Source organism: Bombina bombina, chromosome 5 (assembly GCF_027579735.1).
Source record: "Bombina bombina isolate aBomBom1 chromosome 5, aBomBom1.pri, whole genome shotgun sequence".
Classification (NCBI taxonomy): Eukaryota; Metazoa; Chordata; class Amphibia; order Anura; family Bombinatoridae; genus Bombina; species Bombina bombina.
The window spans coordinates 809,089,157-809,111,601 of NC_069503.1; the positions used below are offsets into that span (position 1 = coordinate 809,089,157).

Here is a 22,445-nt window from a genome sequence, read left to right on the forward strand (position 1 = left end):
TACAGTAATGGTGAGTTAAACAGTGTCACTATATACAGTAATAGGGGTCAGACCATCTCACAGACTGTGAATCTAAGACTGTAATCTAAGACTGTGAATCTAAAACATATAATCTGATTCACATTTTTTTTCTGTGTTAAATGTTAAAAAAAGAAAAAAAAGATATGTATGAAATTCACTTTTTTTTGGGGGGGGGGTCCTTCTTAGATTCTCGCACCTGGGCCCTGTGGTTTCTAGTTATGCCTCTGGCACTAATGCCCCCACGCATCTACTAAAATGAAATTCTTTAACAAATTATTGCCTGCAATCTTTTCACTAGCTTCCACTGCTGTGTAATTGTCTTTGTAGTGTTTGTCAGTGGGCTTAGCAGAGCACTGCATGGGCATTTTCTCACAACTCTTAGTAAAGCCCTGTAGCTGTTTGCTCTTAACACTGTTGAGTTTTGCCATGTTAGACCTCACAAATACCTAGAACTACATTTTCATGTAGCCTGACTACATTCTATAGTAAGTATGTTGCCCCTCTGAGGCATGTGAGCTGCTAGTTTCAGATCACATGAGCTTTAAAAGGACACTGAACCCAAATTTTGTCTTTCCTCATTCAGATAGAGCATGAAATTTTAAGCAACTTTCTAATTTACTTCTATTATCACATTTTTTTCATTCTCTTGGTATCTTTATTTGAAATGCAAGAATGTAAGTTTAGATGCTGGCCCATTTTTGATGAACAACCTGGGTTGTCTTTGCTGATTTGTGGATAAATTCATCCACCAATAAAAAAAACGCTGTCCAGAGTACTGAACATTTTTTTTTTAAGATGCCTTCTTTTTCAAATAAAGATAGCAAGAGAACAAAGAACAATTGATAATAGGAGTAAATTAGAAAGATGCTTAAAATTGCATGCTCTAGCTGAATCATGAAAAACAAAATTTGGGTTCAGTGTCCCTTTAATGAATCCAGGCCTGCAAATGCAACATTTAACTTTAATGATAAACTAGCTATGGGGGAGACCTGAAGGTAATGTATATAATGTACACTAAGTTCCAAGCAGATTGATAGCATTTACTAGAGCAATATTTTCTAATGTATTATTGGTGGATATTATTGCAGGTCATGTTATCATAGAATGTGAAGACAAAGAGGACGAACATGAAAAAAAGAAGTCAGATGGCCCAGGTATGTCCTAAACATTCTAATACAATCCATTTTAACGGATATGATGATATGATGTTTCTTCAGTCTTTAGCACACAAGTTTGCATTTTTTTCAATAACATAAAATATTAGAATATTGCTATTTTTTATTTTATATAAATAGGTTTTAAAGAGAAAGTCAAAATGAAACTTAAATGGATTAGAGCGAGCATGACATTTTTTGTCTTGATATGTGTGATGATGAATGAAACAACAGCTTTGGATTCTACCCAAGCTTTATTTATTTTTTTTTTATTTATTTATTTTTTAAATGAATTTTTATTCGGTTTTAGTATGAAAGGTAACACTTGGGGACACGCAGGACCCCTGATCAAACATACACAAACAAAAGGATCGGACACGCAGGTCCGGTTGCAATAGCTGTCAAAACACTGTTACATCATAAATAAATTGCAGGGATTTGTGGTGAAAATAGTTCACCAAAATTGAACCCTGGTGTGGGCTCTGAGTATGGGAGGGGGGGGGGGGAGGTGGTACTTATTAAATTTAATACTCCAAAGATCAAGTCAGGATAAGTTGCAGTAATATGTATTAATGGATTTGAACCTAGCACACGCTGAACCTAGCACACGCTGTAACCAGCACACGCTATATACCCAGCACACATTATACCCAGCACACATTATACCTAGCCCACAGGATACCTAACACCCACTGTACCTAGCTCACACTATACCTAGCACACCGCAAGCTTTATTTTATAACATTTGTTTCTATGATATAAATATTCAATAATGGAATATTATTGTAAGATAAACAGGTTAGATTATAAATCCAATAACTATCAAATATTGGTCCAATGTCTGTTACAAATAAATGTACATAAATTAGCTTATAAATATCAGCATTAGTACAGCCGTAAACTAGTTTGGTAACTTATAGAAGTGCTCTCATAGCATCTCTGCTCTGGAGAACATAGTCAAATGAAGAGTCTACGTTTTAATCCAAGGAGCAGCAGAAAAACCTCAGTGACTTCATTAGGATCTGAACTCAAATGTTGTTTATGTATTTATTATAGACCAGAAACAACAAAGGCATGAAAAGAGCAAGGCGTTATGAATAAAAAAATATGTAGGATAGAGAGGACTGGTTACATAGATAATAAAACATAGTTAATAAAACAACCACGAGTCAGTCAGACAATATGATAAATCATCAAAGGTTATTAGTAATAATAATTGTAGAGCAGAGGTACAGTTTGTGCTACTAATCCACTATAATCATAAACATTTATTTTTAAGACAATACTGATCTTCAAATTTCAGAATTTCAGCACAAGTTTCTATCCAGATCACAATAGTTGGGAACAGCTGGTGCAGTTGGGGTTAGGACAGTAACCGTGGAAATAACCAGTGTTAATCCACACTCAGCCTCACTGAGATTAGTCCTGCCTTACAGCTGGTGTTATTGCTTTAGACAAGGTAAAGGCAGGAGCAATAAAAAGGGAGTTTTCATGTAAATACTGACAGGTTAAAAGAAAGTATAGCTGTATTGTGATGGTGGCACAAAATGCCTTTAAATATGCACAGCACCAGCAGACAACTTTTTTATCTGCATAAAATGTTGAAAAATAACATGGAGAGGTAGGGTGCACATAAAGCGCCATAATAGTTGAACAATTACTTGCTCTAATTTGTTAGAGCATGCTATTTTAAAGGGACAGTTTACTCAAACATGTTCTCCCCTTTAATTTGTTAGGTTGTGGCTTCAAAATCACACAATCAGCTAATTCATATACACAAATAAGCCTTAAAAAAGCAAATCTCATACATTTTATACTCTGCAGCTGGTAAAAAAAAGTAATTGGAAACACATTAAGGGAAAAACTATTTTATAGTATACTGTTCCTTTAAGATTAACGACCCTGCAGAACCACCACAAAGGGGTTAAACACACAATAGAAGTACCGCTTGGAACCTGCAGAGCATGACTCAGCTGTGTAACTAGCACTGCTGATTGGATCAGTGGCAGTTTCCGTTCGGGACCTGCAGTGCTCTGCGGGCCCCAAGCAGTACTTCTACTGTGTGTTTAAGTAGTACAGGGTCACTACTCTTAAAATGACATGCTCTAAGGAATTAGCGCATGTCATGGTTCAACAATAGTTGACCTTTGAGTAACTGTCTGTAGTGCTTTTAGGCCAATCTGGCCCTGTTGGGATAATATTTTTGGTAATCCTTTATTTTTGACAACATTTGCATTTAAGGTATTTTTAATCCATGTAAAGCGACAGAAAAATAAAAATTAAAGATCTATAATTCAGACATTCAAATTTAAACACATTTTTAATTTACTTCCATAATCACATCTGCTTTGTTATCTTATTATCCTTTATTAAAGAGTAAACCTAGTTATACTGATAGGAGTTTAGGGATGTGGGATTGTATTTAGCATTTTATGACAGCAGCATTTGCAACAATGTATAATATTAGCACTTCTGCTAGACAGCTAAAGATGTGTACTCTCCTTTAACAAACAATACAAAGAGAACTAAGCACAATTAATAATAGAAGTAAATTGGAAAGTTGTTTTAAAGTCCTTGCTCTATCCATTCCATTCACGCTTAAATTTAACTTACTTTACCTTTAAATTAACAATTTATTACAGTTACTTTTAAATATGTTTCAAGAATACAGAATTCTATATCTGCTGGTAAACTATAGATAGTTTTAAAGTTATCTGTTTGGAATATGAGCAAATGATAGAAGCAAACTTCTATTTACATAGAAAGGCCAAACATCTGGTGGAAAAGTAGAAAAAAAAGGTTACTAATATCAGTAAATCTTTTTAGAAATAAAGTTAAAAGTAATAGGATTTCTCAGTATATGTCCAGTGTTTTATACAGTTTTTCATTCACATGTCTAATATATAATTATATAGTACAGGAAAATGAAATAGAATTTAAATTGAGACTTCAAGGGAAATAAGCCATTGCTGATTCAAACTACGTACACTTGAAGGTCACTGTATATTGAAGTAAATGTACAGGGTGAGTTTTTCTTTCTCACTGCTCATTAATCTTCAGCAAGACTTGCAGTACACCGCTCTGTATAGATATGCTTACATATATGTATATTTTACACACGAGTATTTGTGCATCTGAATGTTAGAGGTTTGGCAACAATCCTACAAAACAGCCAAGAATTTAACAACAGTGCCAAGATTTTGGTTACTACAAAGGTCAATACCCTAAAATTTATAGGAAAAATACTTAAGTCAGTGTATTTTATGGTCCCTCAAAAGCTGAATATTAAAAACTAGTACCAAGTAACTGTGTAAACAATCAAGCATAAAGAAGCTTTTAGTTAAATACCATTTCAAAAGTAATTATTTATTCTGAATTTACATTTACTTACATTCCTTTGAAGCTAAAGAAAAAGCCCACATTCAGTTTTTCTTTATACTTGTAATGCGTTATAAATATCTTTAACCTACATATTTTTTTCTGTGCATAATAACTGATAAAAGTTATTTGGCAACAAATATGGGATAGATCACAAGTGGAGGGCAAAGGATATTGCAGGATACGTTATCCTCAGCTCAACCTTGTACTATGTATAGCACACAAACTGGTATTACAATAGTAAAATAGGTTTACCAAAGAAACATACGATTACGAGTTGTGCGTTAGGGTAAAAAAGCAGCGTTAAGAGGTCCTAACGCTGCTTTTTTATGCCCACTGGTATTACGAGTCTTGAAGGTTTAGGGTCACCGCACACTTCTTTGGCCTTACCGCAAAACGACTTATGTAAACTTCAAAAGTCTTTTTTCTATGGGACTTCCATAGCGCCGGTATTACGAGTCTGTCCTGGGAGGCCAAAAAGTGAGCGGTACACCCTACCCTGTCAAGAGTCCTAACACATTTAAAAGTCAGTAGTTATGAATTTTATGGTACAACGCCGTAGCATAAAACTTATAACTAAAGTGCTAAAAAGAACACTAACACCCATAAACTACCTATTGACCCCTAAACCGAGGCCCTCCTGCATCGCAAACACTATAATAAAATTTTTTAACCCCTAATCTGCCACTCCGGACACCGCCGCCATCTACATTATATTTATGAACCCCTAATCTGCTGCCCCAAACATTGCCGACACCTACATTATATTTATTAACCCCTAATCTGCTGCCCCCAATGTCGCCGCTATCTACCTACATTTATTAACCCCTAATCTGCCGCCCCCAATGTCGCCGCCACTATATTAAAGTTATTAACCCCTAAACCTAAGTCTAACCTTAACACCCCCTAACTTAAATATAATTACAGTAAATCTAAATAAATAGTACTATCATTAACTGGATAATTCCTATTTAAAACTAAATACCTATAAAATAAACCCTAAGCTAGCTACACTAAAACTAATAGTTACATTGTAGCTAGTTAAGGGTTTATTTTTATTTTATAGGCAAGTTTGTATTTATTTTAACTAGGTAGAATAGTTATTAAATAGTTATTAAAGTGAAGGTAAAGTTTAACAATCTTAAAGACAACCTAGCATTTATCCTTATGACCCTAATCTAGTCGCTAAGTTTTTTTTCTTCTTACTTCTATGTTTTTGCTAAAAAAATATATTTAAAACTCCCTACCGCTTAGCTAATAACTCCTCCCAAGTCCTACATCCATCTTCCTGTCACTTCGCCCCAAAATGCGCGTTCACCGGCAGTCTAAAATGCTCATGCGCCAATCGGCGATTTTGAGAACCACTGCGCATGCGCTAATCCCTTAACATTATTTCCCAATGTGCACAGGAGCGCGCCATTGTAATCAGGCTGTAAATGAATTGAAAAGAGCATGCCGGGTGAGTAAAGGGGCATTCAGCTTTAGTCGTCGGATGGATAGGATGCTCGGCGTCGGATGTTTTGAAGATGGACCCGCTCTCCGCCCAAGATGGATGAAGATAAAAGATGCAGTCTGGATGAAGACTTCTGCCTGTCTGGAGGACCACTTCGCCCGGCTTGGATGAAGACTTCTCCTGGCTTCGTTGAGGACTTCGGCCCGGCTTGGATGAAGACTTCTCCCGGTAAGTCGATCTTCAGGGGGTTAGTGTTAGGTTTTATTAAGGGTGTATTGGGTGGGTTTTATTTTTAAGTTAGGGACTTTGGGCCTGCAAAAGAGCTAACTGACCTTTTAAGGGCAATGCCCATCCAAATGCCCTTTTCAGGGCAATGGGGAGCTTAGGTTTTTTTAGATAGTATTTTATTTGGGGGGTTGGTTGTGTGGGTGGTGGGTTTTACTGTTGGGGGGGTTGTTTGTATTTTTTTTTACAGGTAAAAGAGCTGATTACTTTGGGGCAATGCCCCGCAAAAGGCCCTTTTAAGGGCTATTGGTAGTTTAGTTTAGGCTAGGGTTTTTTTATTTTTGGGGGGCTTTTTTATTTTAATAGGGCTATTATATTAAGTGTAATTAGTTTAAATATCTGTAATTTGTTTATTATTTTCTGTAATTTAGTGTTGTTTTTTTTTTGTACTTTAGCTAATTTAATTTAATTTAGGTAATTGTATTTAGTTATTTTATTTAATTATAGTGTAGTGTTAGGTGTTAGTGCAACTTAAGTTAGGTTTTATTTTACAGGTACTTTTGTTTTTATTTTAGCTAGGTAGTTATTAAATAGTTAATAACTATTCTACCTAGTTAAAATAAATACAAACTTGCCTGTAAAATAAAAATAAACCCTAACCTAGCTACAATGTAACTATTAGTTATATTGTAGCTAGCTTAGGGTTTATTTTATAGGTAAGTATTTAGTTTTAAATATGAATTATTTAGTTAATGATAGTAATATTTATTTAGATTTATTGTAATTATATTTAAGATAGGGGGTGTTAGGGTTAGGGTTAGACTTAGGTTTAGGGGTTAATAACTTTAATATATTGGCGGCGACGTTGGGGGTGGCAGATTAAGGGTTAATAAAGGTTGTGGCGACATTGGGGGCGGAAGATTAGGAGTTAATAAATAGTATGTAGGTGTTGGCGATGTTGGGAGCAGCAGATTAGGGGTTAATACATATAATGTAGGTGGCGGCGGTGTCCGGAGCAGAAGATTAGGGGTTAATAATTATAATGTAGGTGTTGGCGATGTCGGGGGCGGCAGATTAGGGTTAATAAGTGTAAGATTAGGGGTGTTTAGACTCGGGGTTCATGTTAGAGTGTTAGGTGTAGACATAACTTTTGTTTCCCCATAGGAATCAATAGGGCTGCGTTAAGGAGTTTTACGCTACTTTTTTGCAGGTGTTAGACTTTTTCTCTGCCGGCTCTCCCCGTTGATTCCTATGGGGAAATCGTGCACAAGCACATACGACCAGCTCACCGCTGACTTAAGCAGCGCTGGTACTGGAGTGCGGTAATGAGCAAAATTTTGCTCAACGATCACTTCTTGTCTTTTAACGACGGGTTTCTGAAAGCTTGTAATACCAGCACTGCAGGTAAGTGAGCGGTGAGAGAAAACTGCTTGTTAACACCGCACAGCCTCTAATGCAAAACTCGTAATCTGGGCTTTAATGTGGCCACATTTTTTAAGCGTGTCCTATACTTTGAAATTATAGCGCAGACTGCACTATTATTGCTCATATTAAAAGTTGTGAGTTAATTGTTACGCTCAAACTCAACACAAATTAGTGCGGGAAGGTTTAGCTTTTTTTTGGGCACCTGAAGTAAACACTTAAATATATGCACAACAAAACACACATTTAACATATTAAATAAATAAATTATTTCACTCATATTTATACATATTAAATAGAAAATCAAGGTTTATATTGGAAGAAAAAAAGTCATTCAAAGGGATATTATATATTATCAGGTGCTGGACTGGGGAGAGCTTAAAAGTGTATATGTATGTGTGTGTGTATGTGTATACATATGTATGTGTATATATATATATATATATATATATGTGTGCGTTGCTTTAGACTTTAAAAGTAAGAGAAGAACTACACTATTTGACCTTCACCTTCAATTTAGCCCACTTTTGGTTTAGCACACCTTTGGCTTAGTGATAGCTGACATGAATTTTTCAGCACAGCTCCATAGAAGTCTATTATGTAACGGATTTAGCACACCCATGTTTTTAGACATCCAAATTTTAGTACACCCTACTGGTCTACGTAGTTTCGGTACTACATTCCCCATGATGCTCAACTAGACTGCAGAGTACCTAAGCATCATGGTAAATGTAGTTTCAAAACATCTGGTGCCAAGGTTAGCCATCACTGCCCTAGACTTTTGCTTGAGTTAAAATAAAAGTGCTATTGATTTAACTTATTTTAGTGCTAATAATTTTGATCGCATATCTGGGAAACATAATGGATTATGGAATTATTTTGTTCCCAGATTTTTTTTTTAAAAAATGGATAAATATGATGTTTAGAAACAAAGAAGTAATGGATTGTATGTCTTTATATTTATATTGATTGATCGTTGCTGCTTTTGATAATTCTTGTTATCCTAATTTACAGACAATATCATTAAAAGAATATTCAACATCTTGAAGTTTACATGGGTACTTTTTCTTGCCACATTGGATAGTTTCACAACTTGGCTCAACTCAATTTCACGAGAACACATTGATATTTCAAGAGTCTTAAGAATAGAACGTTGTATGCTGACCAGAGAGATAAAAAAGGTAAGCATTAATAATGCGGGCTGAAGACTGATATAGTATTTTGGGACTTGGTGTTTCACTTATAACTTTTTTTTTTAAATCACAGTGTTCAACTACCTGTTCCACTGTATGTGAAAAGTTCCATAAAATTGTGTGTGGTAACAGAGGGTATGTGTGCTAATACCCTGTTTTATGTGTATGTGAATGTGTATATACAGATATCTACATGGGGACAGAATTTTTTTTTTTAAATTGGACTCCTGACCAACTTCATAGACAGAGATTTGAGAGTGTGATTTTTGAAATGTGCATCATGTTGGAAATATGTGTCTTTAGCACTCATTGGCAGCAGTGCTTCAACAATGTATATCATTGCTACAATAATTTATAAACTGTGGAGTGGAACCTAAAGAATAGTAAAATGTAAATGCATTTTCTCCAACATAGGTGTGTCCGGTCCACGGCGTCATCCTTACTTGTGGGATATTCTCTTCCCCAACAGGAAATGGCAAAGAGCCCATCAAAGCTGGTCACATGATCCCTCCTAGGCTCCGCCTTCCCCAGTCATTCTCTTTGCCGTTGCACAGGCAACATCTCCACGGAGATGGCTCAGAGTTTTTTGGTGTTTAAATGTAGTTTTTATTCTTCTATCAAGAGTTTGTTATTTTAAAATAGTGCTTGTATGTACTATTTACTCTGAAACAGAAAAGAGATGAAGATTTCTGTTTGTAAGAGGAAAATGATTTTAGCAACCGTTACTAAAATCGATGGCTGTTTCCACACAGGACTGTTGAGATGAATTAACTTCAGTTGGGGGAAACAGTGTGCAGACTTTGCTGCTTGAAGTATGACACATTTCTAACAAGACTTGGTAATGCTGGAAGCTGTCATTTTCCCTATGGGATCCGGTAAGCCATTTTCTTAATAAGAACAAAGGGCTTCACAAGGGCTTTAAAGACTGGTAGACATTTTTCTGGGCTAAAACGATTACTTTATAAGCATTTTTAATAGATTATAGCCTTGAGGAGTTATTTTAATCTTGGGAATTATGTTAAAAAAACGGCAGGCACTGTATTGGACACCTTTTTCACTGGGGGCCTTTTCTAATCATAGGCAGAGCCTCATTTTCGCGCCACTAATGCGCAGTTGTTTTTGGGAAGCAAGGCATGCAGATGCATGTGTGAGGAGCTCAGATACACAGAAAAAGTTTACTGAAGGCGTCATTTGGTATCGTATTCCCCTCTGGGCTTGGTTGGGTCTCAGCAAAGCAGATACCAGGGACTGTATAGGGGTTAAATGTAAAAACGGCTCCGGTTCCGTTATTTTAAGAGTTAAAGCTTTCAAATTTGGTGTGCAATACTTTTAAGGCTTTAAGACACTGTGGTGAAATTTTGGTGAATTTTGAACAATTCCTTCATACTTTTTTTCATATTCAGTAATAAAGTGTGTTCAGTTTAAAATTTAAAGTGACAGTAACGGTTTTATTTTAAAACGTTTTTTGTACTTTGTTATCAAGTTTATGCCTGTTTAACATGTCTGAACTATCAGATAGACTATGTTCTGTATGTGGGGAAGCCAAGGTTCCTTCTCATTTAAATAGATGTGATGCATGTGACAAACAATTTAGGGAAAATGATGCCCAAGATGATTCCTCAAGTGAGGGGAGTAAGCATGGTACTGCATCATCCCCTCCTGTGTCTACGCCAGTCTTGCCCACTCAGGAGGCCCCTAGTACATCTAGTGCGCCAATACTTCTTACTATGCAACAATTAACGGCTGTAATGGATAATTCTATTAAAAACATTTTAGCCAAAATGCCCACTTATCAGCGTAAGCGCGACTGCTCTGTTTTAGTACTGAAGAGCATGAGGACGCTGATGATAATGGTTCTGACATGCCCTTACACCAGTCTGAAGGGGCCAGGGAGGTTTTGTCTGAGGGAGAAATTTCAGATTCAGGAAAAATTTCTCATCAAGCTGAACCTGATGTTATTACATTCAAATTTAAATTGGAACATCAAGGAGGTGTTATCTACTCTGGATGATTGTGACAATTTGGTCATTCCAGAGAAATTATGTAAGATGGACAAGTTCCTAGAGGTCCCGGTGCCCCCCGAAGCTTTTCCTATACCCAAACGGGTGGCGGACATTGTAAATAAAGAATGGGAAAGGCCCGGCATACATTTTGTCCCTCCCCCTATATTTAAGAAATTGTTTCCTATGGTCGACCCCAGAAAGGACTTATGGCAGACAGTCCCCAAGGTCGAGGGGGCGGTTTCTACTCTAAACAAACGCACTACTATCCCTATAGAAGATAGTTGTGCTTTCAAAGATCCTATGGATAAAAAATTAGAGGGTTTGCTTAAAAAGATGTTTGTTCAGCAAGGTTACCTTCTACAACCAATTTCATGCATTGTTCCTGTCACTACAGCAGCGTGTTTCTGGTTCGATGAACTAGAAAAGTCGCTCAATAAAGAATCTTCTTATGAGGAGGTTATGGACAGAGTTCAAGCTCTTAAATTGGCTAACTCTTTTACTTTGGACGCCACTTTGCAATTAGCTAGATTAGCGGCGAAAAATTCAGGTTTTGCTATTGTGGCGCGCAGAGCGCTTTGGCTAAAGGCTTGGTCAGCGGATGCGTCCTCCAAGAACAAATTGCTTAACATTCCTTTCAAGGGGAAAACGCTGTTTGGCCCTGATTTGAAAGAGATTATTTCAGATATCACTGGGGGAAAGGGCCACGCCCTTCCTCAGGATAGGTCTTTTAAGGCTAAAAATAAACCAAATTTTCGTCCCTTTCGTAGAAACGGACCAGCCTCAAATTCTACATCCTCTAAGCAAGAGGGTAATACTTCTCAAACCAAGCCAGCCTGGAGGCCAATGCAAGGCTGGAACAAAGGTAAGCAGGCCAAGAAACCTGCCACTGCTACCAAGACAGCATGAGATGTTGGCCCCCGATCCGGGACCGGATCTGGTGGGGGGCAGACTTTCTCTCTTCGCTCAGGCTTGGGCAAGAGATGTTCTGGATCCTTGGGCACTAGAAATAGTATCCCAAGGTTATCTTCTGGAATTCAAGGAGCTACCCCCAAGGGGAAGGTTCCACAGGTCTCAATTGTCTTCAGACCACATAAAAAGACAGGCATTCTTACATTGTGTAGAAGACCTGTTAAAAATGGGAGTGATTCATCCTGTTCCGTTAGGAGAACAAGGGATGGGATTCTACTCCAATCTGTTCATAGTTCCCAAAAAAGAGGGAACATTCAGACCAATCTTAGATCTCAAGATCCTAAACAAATTTCTCAGGGTTCCATCGTTCAAAATGGAAACCATTCGGACAATTCTTCCTACCATCCAGGAAGGTCAATTCATGACCACGGTGGATTTAAAGGATGCGTATCTACATATTCCTATCCACAAGGAACATCATCGGTTCCTAAGGTTCGCCTTTCTGGACAAACATTACCAGTTCGTGGCACTTCCATTCAGATTAGCCACTGCTCCAAGGATTTTCACAAAGGTACTAGGGTCCCTTCTAGCGGTGCTAAGACCAAGGGGCATTGCAGTAGTACCTTACTTGGACGACATACTGATTCAAGCGTCGTCTCTGCCACAGGCAAAGGCTCATACGGACATTGTCCTAGCCTTTCTCAGATCTCACGGGTGGAAAGTGAACGTAGAAAAAAGTTCTCTATCCCCGTCAACAAGAGTTCCCTTCTTGGGAACAATATTAGACTCCTTAGAAATGAAGATTTTTCTGACAGAGGCCAGAAAATCAAAACTTCTAAGCTCTTGTCAAGTACTTCATTCTGTTCTTCTTCCTTCCATTGCGCAGTGCATGGAAGTAATAGGTTTGATGGTTGCGGCAATGGACATAGTTCCTTTTGCGCGAATTCATCTAAGACCATTACAACTGTGCATGCTCAGACAGTGGAATGGGGATTATACAGACTTGTCTCCGACGATCCAAGTAGATCAGAGGACCAGAGATTCACTCCGTTGGTGGCTGACCCTGGACAACCTGTCACAAGGGATGAGCTTCCGCAGACCAGAGTGGGTCATTGTCACGACGCCAGTCTGGTGGGCTGGGGTGCGGTCTGGGAACCCCTGAAAGCTCAGGGTCTATGGTCTCGGGAAGAATCTCTTCTCCCGATAAACATTCTGGAACTAAGAGCGATATTCAATGCTCTCAAGGCTTGGCCTCAACTAGCAAAGGCCAAATTCATAAGGTTTCAATCAGACAACATGACGACTGTTGCATATATCAACCATCAGGGGGGAACAAGGAGTTCCCTGGCGATGGAAGAAGTGACCAAAATAATTCGATGGGCGGAGATTCACTCCTGCCACTTGTCTGCAATCCACATCCCAGGAGTGGAAAATTGGGAAGCGGATTTTCTGAGTCGTCAGACATTTCATCCGGGGGAGTGGGAACTCCATCCGGAAATCTTTGCCCAAATAACTCAATTATGGGGCATTCCAGACATGGATCTGATGACGTCTCGTCAGAACTTCAAGGTTCCTTGCTACGGGTCCAGATCCAGGGATCCCAAGGCGACTCTAGTGGATGCACTAGTAGCGCCCTGGACCTTCAACCTAGCTTATGTATTCCCACCGTTTCCTCTCATTCCCAGGCTGGTAGCCAGGATCAATCAGGAGAGGGTTTCGGTGATCTTGATAGCTCCTGCGTGGCCACGCAGAACTTGGTATGCAGACCTGGTGAATATGTCATCGGCTCCACCATGGAAGCTACCTTTGAGACAGGACCTTCTTGTTCAAGGTCCGTTCGAACATCCGAATCTGGCCTCACTCCAACTGACTGCTTGGAGATTGAACGCTTGATTTTATCAAAGCGTGGGTTCTCAGATTCTGTCATTGATACTCTTATTCAGGCTAGAAAGCCTGTAACTAGAAAAATTTACCATAAAATATGGAAAAAATATATCTGTTGGTGCGAATCTAAAGGATTCCCATGGAACAAGATTAAGATTCCTAAGATTCTATCCTTTCTACAAGAGGGTTTGGAGAAAGGATTATCTGCAAGTTCTTTGAAGGGACAGATTTCTGCTTTATCTGTTTTACTTCACAAAAAGCTGGCGGCTGTGCCAGATGTTCAAGCTTTTGTTCAGGCTCTGGTTAGAATCAAGCCTGTTTACAAACCTTTGACTCCTCCTTGGAGTCTCAATTTAGTTCTTTCAGTTCTTCAAGGGGTTCCGTTTGAACCCTTACATTCCGTAGATATTAAGTTATTATCTTGGAAAGTTTTGTTTTTGGTTGCAATTTCTTCTGCTAGAAGAGTTTCAGAGTTATCTGCTCTGCAGTGTTCTCCTCCTTATCTGGTGTTCCATGCAGATAAGGTGGTTTTGCGTACTAAACCTGGTTTTCTTCCGAAAGTTGTTTCTAACAAAAACATTAACCAGGAGATAGTTGTGCCTTCTTTGTGTCCGAATCCAGTTTCAAAGAAGGAACGTTTGTTGCACAATTTGGATGTAGTTCGTGCTCTAAAATTCTATTTAGAGGCTACAAAGGATTTCAGACAAACATCTTCCTTGTTTGTTGTTTATTCTGGTAAAAGGAGAGGTCAAAAAGCAACTTCTACTTCTCTCTCTTTTTGGCTTAAAAGCATCATCCGATTGGCTTATGAGTCTGCCGGACGGCAGCCTCCTGAAAGAATCACAGCTCACTCCACTAGGGCTGTGGCTTCCACATGGGCCTTCAAGAACGAGGCTTCTGTTGATCAGATATGTAAGGCAGCGACTTGGTCTTCACTGCACACTTTTACCAAATTTTACAAATTTGATACTTTTGCTTCTTCGGAGGCTATTTTTGGGAGAAAGGTTTTGCAAGCCGTGGTGCCTTCCATCTAGGTGACCTGATTTGCTCCCTCCCATCATCCGTGTCCTAAAGCTTTGGTATTGGTTCCCACAAGTAAGGATGACGCCGTGGACCGGACACACCTATGTTGGAGAAAACAGAATTTATGCTTACCTGATAAATTACTTTCTCCAACGGTGTGTCCGGTCCACGGCCCGCCCTGGTTTTTAATCAGGTCTGATGAATTATTTTCTCTAACTACAGTCACCACGGTATCATATGATTTCTCCTATGCATATTCCTCCTTTACGTCGGTCGAATGACTGGGGAAGGCGGAGCCTAGGAGGGATCATGTGACCAGCTTTGCTGGGCTCTTTGCCATTTCCTGTTGGGGAAGAGAATATCCCACAAGTAAGGATGACGCCGTTTTTTTTCTATTTTATAAAATATTTTGGTAAAGTGTTGGTGGTGCAGGACTGTTGGAAAGCTTACATTCTTATAATATCATTCCACAGCTTGCAATGAATGCAGTCACATTAATAGTGAATAATAGTCCACAGTTTTATTTAACAGTCTTTAATCTTACTAGCAAGCCATGTTAATTTACCTGCCTGATAGTGATTTAAGTCTTGACCACCTATCATTGTATCATATATTGGGACTGAAGGGGGCATGCAGGGGAAAAAGAATAAGGGGGTTGGGCTAGGGGCCTCAAAAATGTATCTTGCTCAGGGCCCCAGGGCCCGGCAAATGCCCTGTAGGCATGGGCGTCCACAGAAATGTTTCCAGGTGGGACAAAAAATAAAATACCCTTAGTATAATAATATCAGTTGCAACATGTGCAGCAGACAGACATGCTTGCCTTAGTCATATCTATATACACACACTCCACATAAAGTCTGACTCTCTCTTGTAAGCACATATCTAGATTAAAAGCAAATTGGAAGAGTTAGTTACAGCATTTGGCCAAATGGTGATAAGCCCAGGACCACGTCAAAGTCTCTTCATCCCTGGGTCCCTAATCTACAGCCACACAAAGCATGCCTTCAACCAAACACACCGAGATACAAACAAGGGTGACCCAGACCTTTTGTAATTTAACTAGGCACATACAAACCACGCAAATGGACTGCACTCTCGAACACATCCATGCAAAACTCCAACTCTGCAAAAAAAAGCCATGGGTGCGCACTCACAGACAGCTGCATAGCACAACATATATTAATAATATTAATATGTGTTTCATAAAGAAGAGTTTAAAAATGTTTTGAAAATGAAGTGTTTAATTTAACAAATTACCTTAAATTCGTTCCATTTCAGGGATACGTTCCAACCCGGGAGAGCATTCATATGTATTATCAAAATCACATAATGATGAACCTTTCCAGAGAGTCAGGTCTAGACAGAATTGATGACCAACCTGGGTCATCTTCCAATCCCCAAACATATGATCAGATAGCAAGTAAGAGGATGGACAGTATGGACTCGGCAGCTTCTCATGATAGCATATCCAGGTACAGTATATATTAAAAAGTTTATTTACTTTTCAAAATGTAACTATTGTTATTAGATGTTATAAAATATTAACTTATTGAAAATCTTTGCAATATCTCACAATTAACATTAATTTTGTAAAAACAGCCAACCAAGCTCTTTTTTTTTCTTAACACTTTCCAGTATTGAACTTCCATATTTCTCACAATATTAAGAAAGAAAGTTAATTGGTTGTTATTTTATATCAATGAATAGCCCTTTTTATCAGTTACTTGTTTAGACAAAATAAATAGTAATCAAAATTCAGAACCACAAAGAAGATAGGATTTGGACTTTGAAAATGTTGAAGACTTTTGGGGAATAATTATCAGGGACAAGCCCAGGGGCGGACTGAGACTAATCAGGGCCCTGTGCAAATATTAGGGAGGGGCCCCCACTGTCTCACACTGACCTACATTTATGCAAATGTATGAAAAGATATAGAAGGAGGAGAGAAGCGCAGGACACGATTCAAGTGTACAGCCAAATTTTATTTATAGCAACACACGCTATGTACTGTATGTACTCACAAGATGGACATAAAATACAGGCACATCAAGGTATGTATTCCTCTTTAAATTGATCAATTCATGTCAGGCTTGATGGATGTGGATCAAATGCTTGTACACTAGCGTCCCGTCCCTGATTATGGATAACGATGCACACCAAACATATCAACAAACCTGGGTAAGCACGTTGAGGAATAACACACACACCCTCAGCTCTGATTAAATAGGGAACCTCAAACCGAGCACGAAGCACAAGAGGACCTACGGAAGACTCACAGGGCTAAAAGGAAATGATCATCACGTCCTGCGCGTTTTGTCCCGATCGACGGGAAATGTATGCAAATGAACATAGTAACCTCCCTGTCTGTCCCCACCAGGCCCCCAACCTCGAGGGCCAGGACCCCCAGCATCAAGGGCCAGATACAGGGCCCCCAACCTCCATAACCAGACCCAACACTCCATGGCACTCACAGTGACAGACCCCCCAACAGGACCCCCTACACTTGGGCCCCCCGAGTAACAAACCCCATATCCAGGCACAAGGCCCCCACTCTCTGGGGCCAGGGCCCCCACTAAACCCACATTAACTGCTTAGTGACTGATAGGGCAGCTGCAACCTACACTAGGGCCCCCCGAACAACAAACCCCACATCCAGGCACAAGGCCCCCACTCTCTGGGGCCAGGGCCCCTACTAAACCCACACTTAACTGCTTAGTTAGTGATAGGGCAGCTGTAACCACAGCTTAAAGGGACATAATACACATATGCTAAATCACTTGAAACTGAGGCAGTATAACTGTAAACAGCTGACAGGAAAATATCACCTGAGCATCTCTATGTAAAAAAAGGAAGATATTTTACCTCACAAGTTCCTCAGCTCAGCAGAGTAAATTCTGTGTAAAAAGTTATACTCAGCTGCTGCCCAACTGCATGTACACTACTGAAATATTAATAATAAAAATAATAATAATAATAAGGATAATTATCACAACAAGACATAAAGCACAAAAAGGGAAGCATGATACGCATATTTCACATTCCTATGTTTTTCACAAAGAATTTTTTAAAAATGTTATTATTAAAAATATATTTCTATATCTATATCTGATAATGTTAATGTAAAATAGATATCTATTCCTATATATCTATAGGAATATATATACAGGTATATATATATATATATACACATATAAAAATATGTATTTACAGTAAAAATAAAAAACTTCTGTATGTGCATTGGAATGTAAAATATGAATAACTCCTGCCGGGTTTGTGCGAGCGATAGTAAAATCCAAGGAAATAAAGGTTATAATTTTACCTTGCCTCTGGATTTTTGAGTGCCGGGATTCTTGGATTATACTGCCGTTGCATGCCTATACAGGGGCGTTCACTGAGCACCAGACTGGACTGGAAGTCGCTGTTGGATGACGTATCCTCACCTTAGTGTCAGTGTATTTTTTCTTCTGCGCTCTCCATTGACTTCTATGGGGAGAATATGTTAACGCCATCATGATATTTGGTTAGCACACGCCGGGTTTATCTTGCTTTACATTCAACTTGTAATACACGTGCTACCCGACGTGCGCAAAAAGATTACTTACAGCGAAGTTTACGCACAAGCGAAATAACTAAATAGCAAACCACTTGTATTCTAGCCCATATATTAAAATTTCATGGTGTTTGCTGTCCCTTTAACTGTATTCAGTAGTAAAAGATGGAAGCACCTAAGGCCTCTCACAACTATCATACTAGACTACTAGACTAAAGCACCTGAAATGTTTAGAAGAGGCTTATCCCAAGGAAAGAATTATGATTCATTTTCATTAAATATTCACTATAAATGTTGCCACAATATTGGGATAAAGATAGCACTGTGCAAAAGAAACACTTCACATTATATCTACTGGTGCAATAAATATAATATAGAAAATATATATATATTACATTACCACTATAAATATAAAGAACAAGAGAGGCGCATGTGTGTACCAGAAACACAATGGAAATCACATTGGGGAGGAGCACTCAGACAGTGCTATTAGGAACAGGCTGGGTATGGCAGCAACCCAGCTTGCTGGTCACCTTGATAAGCCAAAGCTCTGGAACACAGGACCCTAATAATGGACTGCAGCTAAACTACCAACTACCCAGCCTTTTCCTAATAGCACTGTCTGAGTGCTCCTACCAAATGTGAGTACCCTGATTAGGGTTTTTTTCAGAATATCATATTATACTACTGGCACACACAGGCACCCTTTTTGTTTCTTTTCGCTTATCCAGATATTGGGATCCTTTGTTCCTGATTACCAAGACTGAACAGTGAGCTGGGCCACTGCTAAACCCCCAGCCTGTCTCTAATAGCACTGTCTGAGTGCTCCTCACAAATATGAGTACCCTGTTTAGGGCTTTTTTTTTGCTTATTTCCATTGTGTTTCTGGTACACACATGCGCCTATCTTGTTCTTTATATTCTCCTCCTATTTGTGAGGAGAGAGCAGTCTTCTATCAAATACCGGTCTAATTGGAGCCCTACCAGATTGAACTTTCTGATACAAGTGTAATATTACACAAAGAGACTCACGATTATCTATGTATTTTTTATTTTTATTTTATTTATATCTATTTTATTTATATCTATTATGTATATGTTTAATATGATTGGCATTCCAATTTGTCCTTACAGGGGGCACCAAATCTAAATACTGTATTATATTTTTATACAGGTACATTGCCTAAGTTGCTTTGTTACCATCCCCCTTCTTCATATACATACCGTTAGAGCGCCTCCTATTACTAGTCACTTTATAGTTATTTTGTGTAGTATTTTGTTTACATTACCACTATTACAGAGTTGTGTTAATTAGCATAAGAAAGAGAGATTGAGAATAGGGATCCTGTTATAATATGGTGGCATAACACACCTGATTAGATATTGGAAGTGCAGATAACTCCTTTGACCTAGAAGAAAAACAATGTATGATGCCTTTTGTTAAAGGAACACTAAAGTAAAAATTGAGCTAACATTGAAAGTTGTCAGAAAAAAATCTACTAGTCTGATAGTTTGATAGTCTGATAGTCATCAGACTATGGGCTCCATTTATTAAGAGGCAGCAGATTGGTTGCGGATTGAAATCATCCCGATCCGATCAGAATAATTGACAGCACCTGATAGCAGCCAATTGACCGCCAGTGAGCAGTGGACGGCATTGCACAAGCATTTCACTTAAAATGCTTGTGCAATGATAAATGCTGACAGTGTATACTGTCGGCATTTAGCAATGTTGAGTGGACATAATTCGCTGTAGCGAATCATGTCCGCTCAACATTTGGTAAATCTATCCCATAGTGCTTGTCTTGTTTTAATGCATTTGTTAATTATGTAATTCTACTGTATGTAATGGTCCTTTACTATCACAGATAAGGGGCTGTAAAAAAGTCAACATTTTGTTTAACCAGAAAGCACCTGTAGAAGAAATTTTGAAAGTGGAAATGTATGCTGCATGTACTATGTTTTCTATCAAATGTAAAAAAATAAATAACTTGTACCAGCAGCTCTACATTGACTCTTAACAGCTAGCTTCTTGAGACAAATCTTCACTAAAATGCATGTGAATTTCAGCTATGGTACATCTGTGTGTGTGCGCACGCGTGCAAGTGGGTGTGCATGTAAATGTGAACACAAATATTTGAAAATGAGAAGTGTACTAATACATTTTAGAATAATAATAATATCAATAATCTTCATCAACACAAACAACAAAATGGATTTATACTCTCTTGAGAATATCATTAAGAAGTTTAAAGCAGATTTCCTAGACTATACTTAGAACAAATAAGATGTTTCCTTGGAGCATGATATGTTAAGTGATCCCACTGAGACTGGATGTGGAAAACCTAATCTACATATAATGCAATTACAGTTCACAAGGAGAAAATCTCCAGAGGGACAAAACAAACTATTAATGATCTAAAACAAGCCACTGGTGAGCTAAAAGCCCAATAAGCATCTGCCAGATAAGTCGCAGCATAAGATATCTCGCCAAAACCCACTTTGGATTCTAGATTTATGGTATAAGTTAATCAATTAACTAAGAAGTCAAAACTGCTTAAACCTTCAGAAGTGGATTAAATGTTTTCTAAGTTCCCTATGATCAATTTAGAGTCAGGTGCCTTGTATTTCAAAGGATACCTTACTAATTTAATATGATATGGGTGCATAGCACTGAAGCCATAGCTACATTTCATTAGAATTGTTCATTCAAAACACATTTTTCAGATATTTACAACTCTTAACTCCATTACCAAATTAAGCTGAATTATTACTAGTAATGGAAATTGTATCTTAAATTAATTACGGTAAGTAACATTTTAAAATATTAAAAAAGATAGATAGATAGATAGATAGATAGATAGATAGATAGCATAACTGTCAAATGGACCTGCCTAAAATTTGTGTTCTTTTTATGTCCGTGTTGTAAAATATTTTGTTGGTGTTATTTAATTGTAGCATTCATAAATCAATTTGACAAGACTATAATATCAAAATAAAGCATATGTATGCATTATTAAAATATGTCAGTTATTCTAACGTTGCCTGTGGGTGACCATTTACCAGAGCATCTGCCTAATTATGTCTTGTCAGTGCCTCTGTTTTTTTTCTCATTCTATAAATTATTGAAATAAAGGTAAAACTGTTTTTACAGGAAGTTGTGAGAAACAGTCACCAGCCTTCTAGTAAGATGATTTAAACACTACAGTAATACCATTTTGTTTATATGCCATTGGCACTCTTAGATATGCCCATATTCCATAAAGTATATTGGGTCTATACATTTTTAGTCTTTTGCAGTTTTCCTAGGTTTAAAATCATGTTATGTTATAGCTATTGTAGAGGCCAGTTTGGTACAGCTATAATTTAGTTTAATTTAGAAAAGATATTTTGTGAATAGACTCAGGCCAGACCTCACAAATAGCCAATGATAGAACAACTCAAATAAAACAGGAGGGCGCTAAAAGCTTAGGCGGTTCAGTATTTATGTTATTATTAACAATAAAATAACCTTATATATTTGTGTTTCTATTTAGGACGTCTCCCACACATTCAGATCTTTCACAGAAAAATATAATAAAAACAACTATAATTTGGATCCTTGATAATAAAATATGCTTTGCAAAGCCAAAACCACAGTCCTATTTGTTACCACCAAATTAAAAATCCTTAACAGTTCTTGCTGCCACCAGAGTCAATTTACACCAGGCAGTCTTATGGGTGTCAGTTCACTTGAAAAAAGATTTTCAGTAGATTCCTGATTACAGAGCTATCCATTTCAAACCAGAGCATTTGTCCTTCTAAATCACTCACAAACCTTTGTGTTATTGTGTACATTAAGGCCGTACCAGAATCCAGTAATTGTGCCTCTTGGTTTATTACCTCCTTTCCACAACACTCACTCGGGCCGTTCTCCGGTATTCACAGCTTAGTGTCCTCGCTCCTGTTCCCAAAGGGTCTAAATTCCAAATTGGACCTTTCACCTTTTTTATCAGATTAAAGAAATAGATATATGGGTTAACTAAATTATGAATGTTAATGATGGTAGCGTGAATTTAACAATGATACTGAAAGAAACCACAAAGTTTTACGTAACATAATGTTTTTGGTTTAACATATTGGTTTTATTATATCTACTGAGTATATTCCTTAAGGATTGCATAGATGCAAGGAAAAGTCTGAGAGTATGTGATTCATTGGGGCCGATTTATTATTGGACAAGCATTTCTAG

General features: G+C 38.0%; 1 protein-coding gene across 1 annotated transcript in view; it reads left to right on the forward strand.

Annotated features, from left to right (window-relative positions):
• Nucleotides 1-22,445, forward strand: part of PIEZO2 (piezo type mechanosensitive ion channel component 2) — a 655,528-nt gene that overhangs the window by 546,887 nt on the left and 86,196 nt on the right. The window contains exons 37-39 of the mRNA XM_053714912.1: nt 1,110-1,175; nt 8,668-8,834; nt 15,944-16,137. Coding sequence (XP_053570887.1) covers nt 1,110-1,175; nt 8,668-8,834; nt 15,944-16,137 — 427 coding nt within the window. The remainder of the gene's footprint in view (nt 1-1,109; nt 1,176-8,667; nt 8,835-15,943; nt 16,138-22,445) is intronic.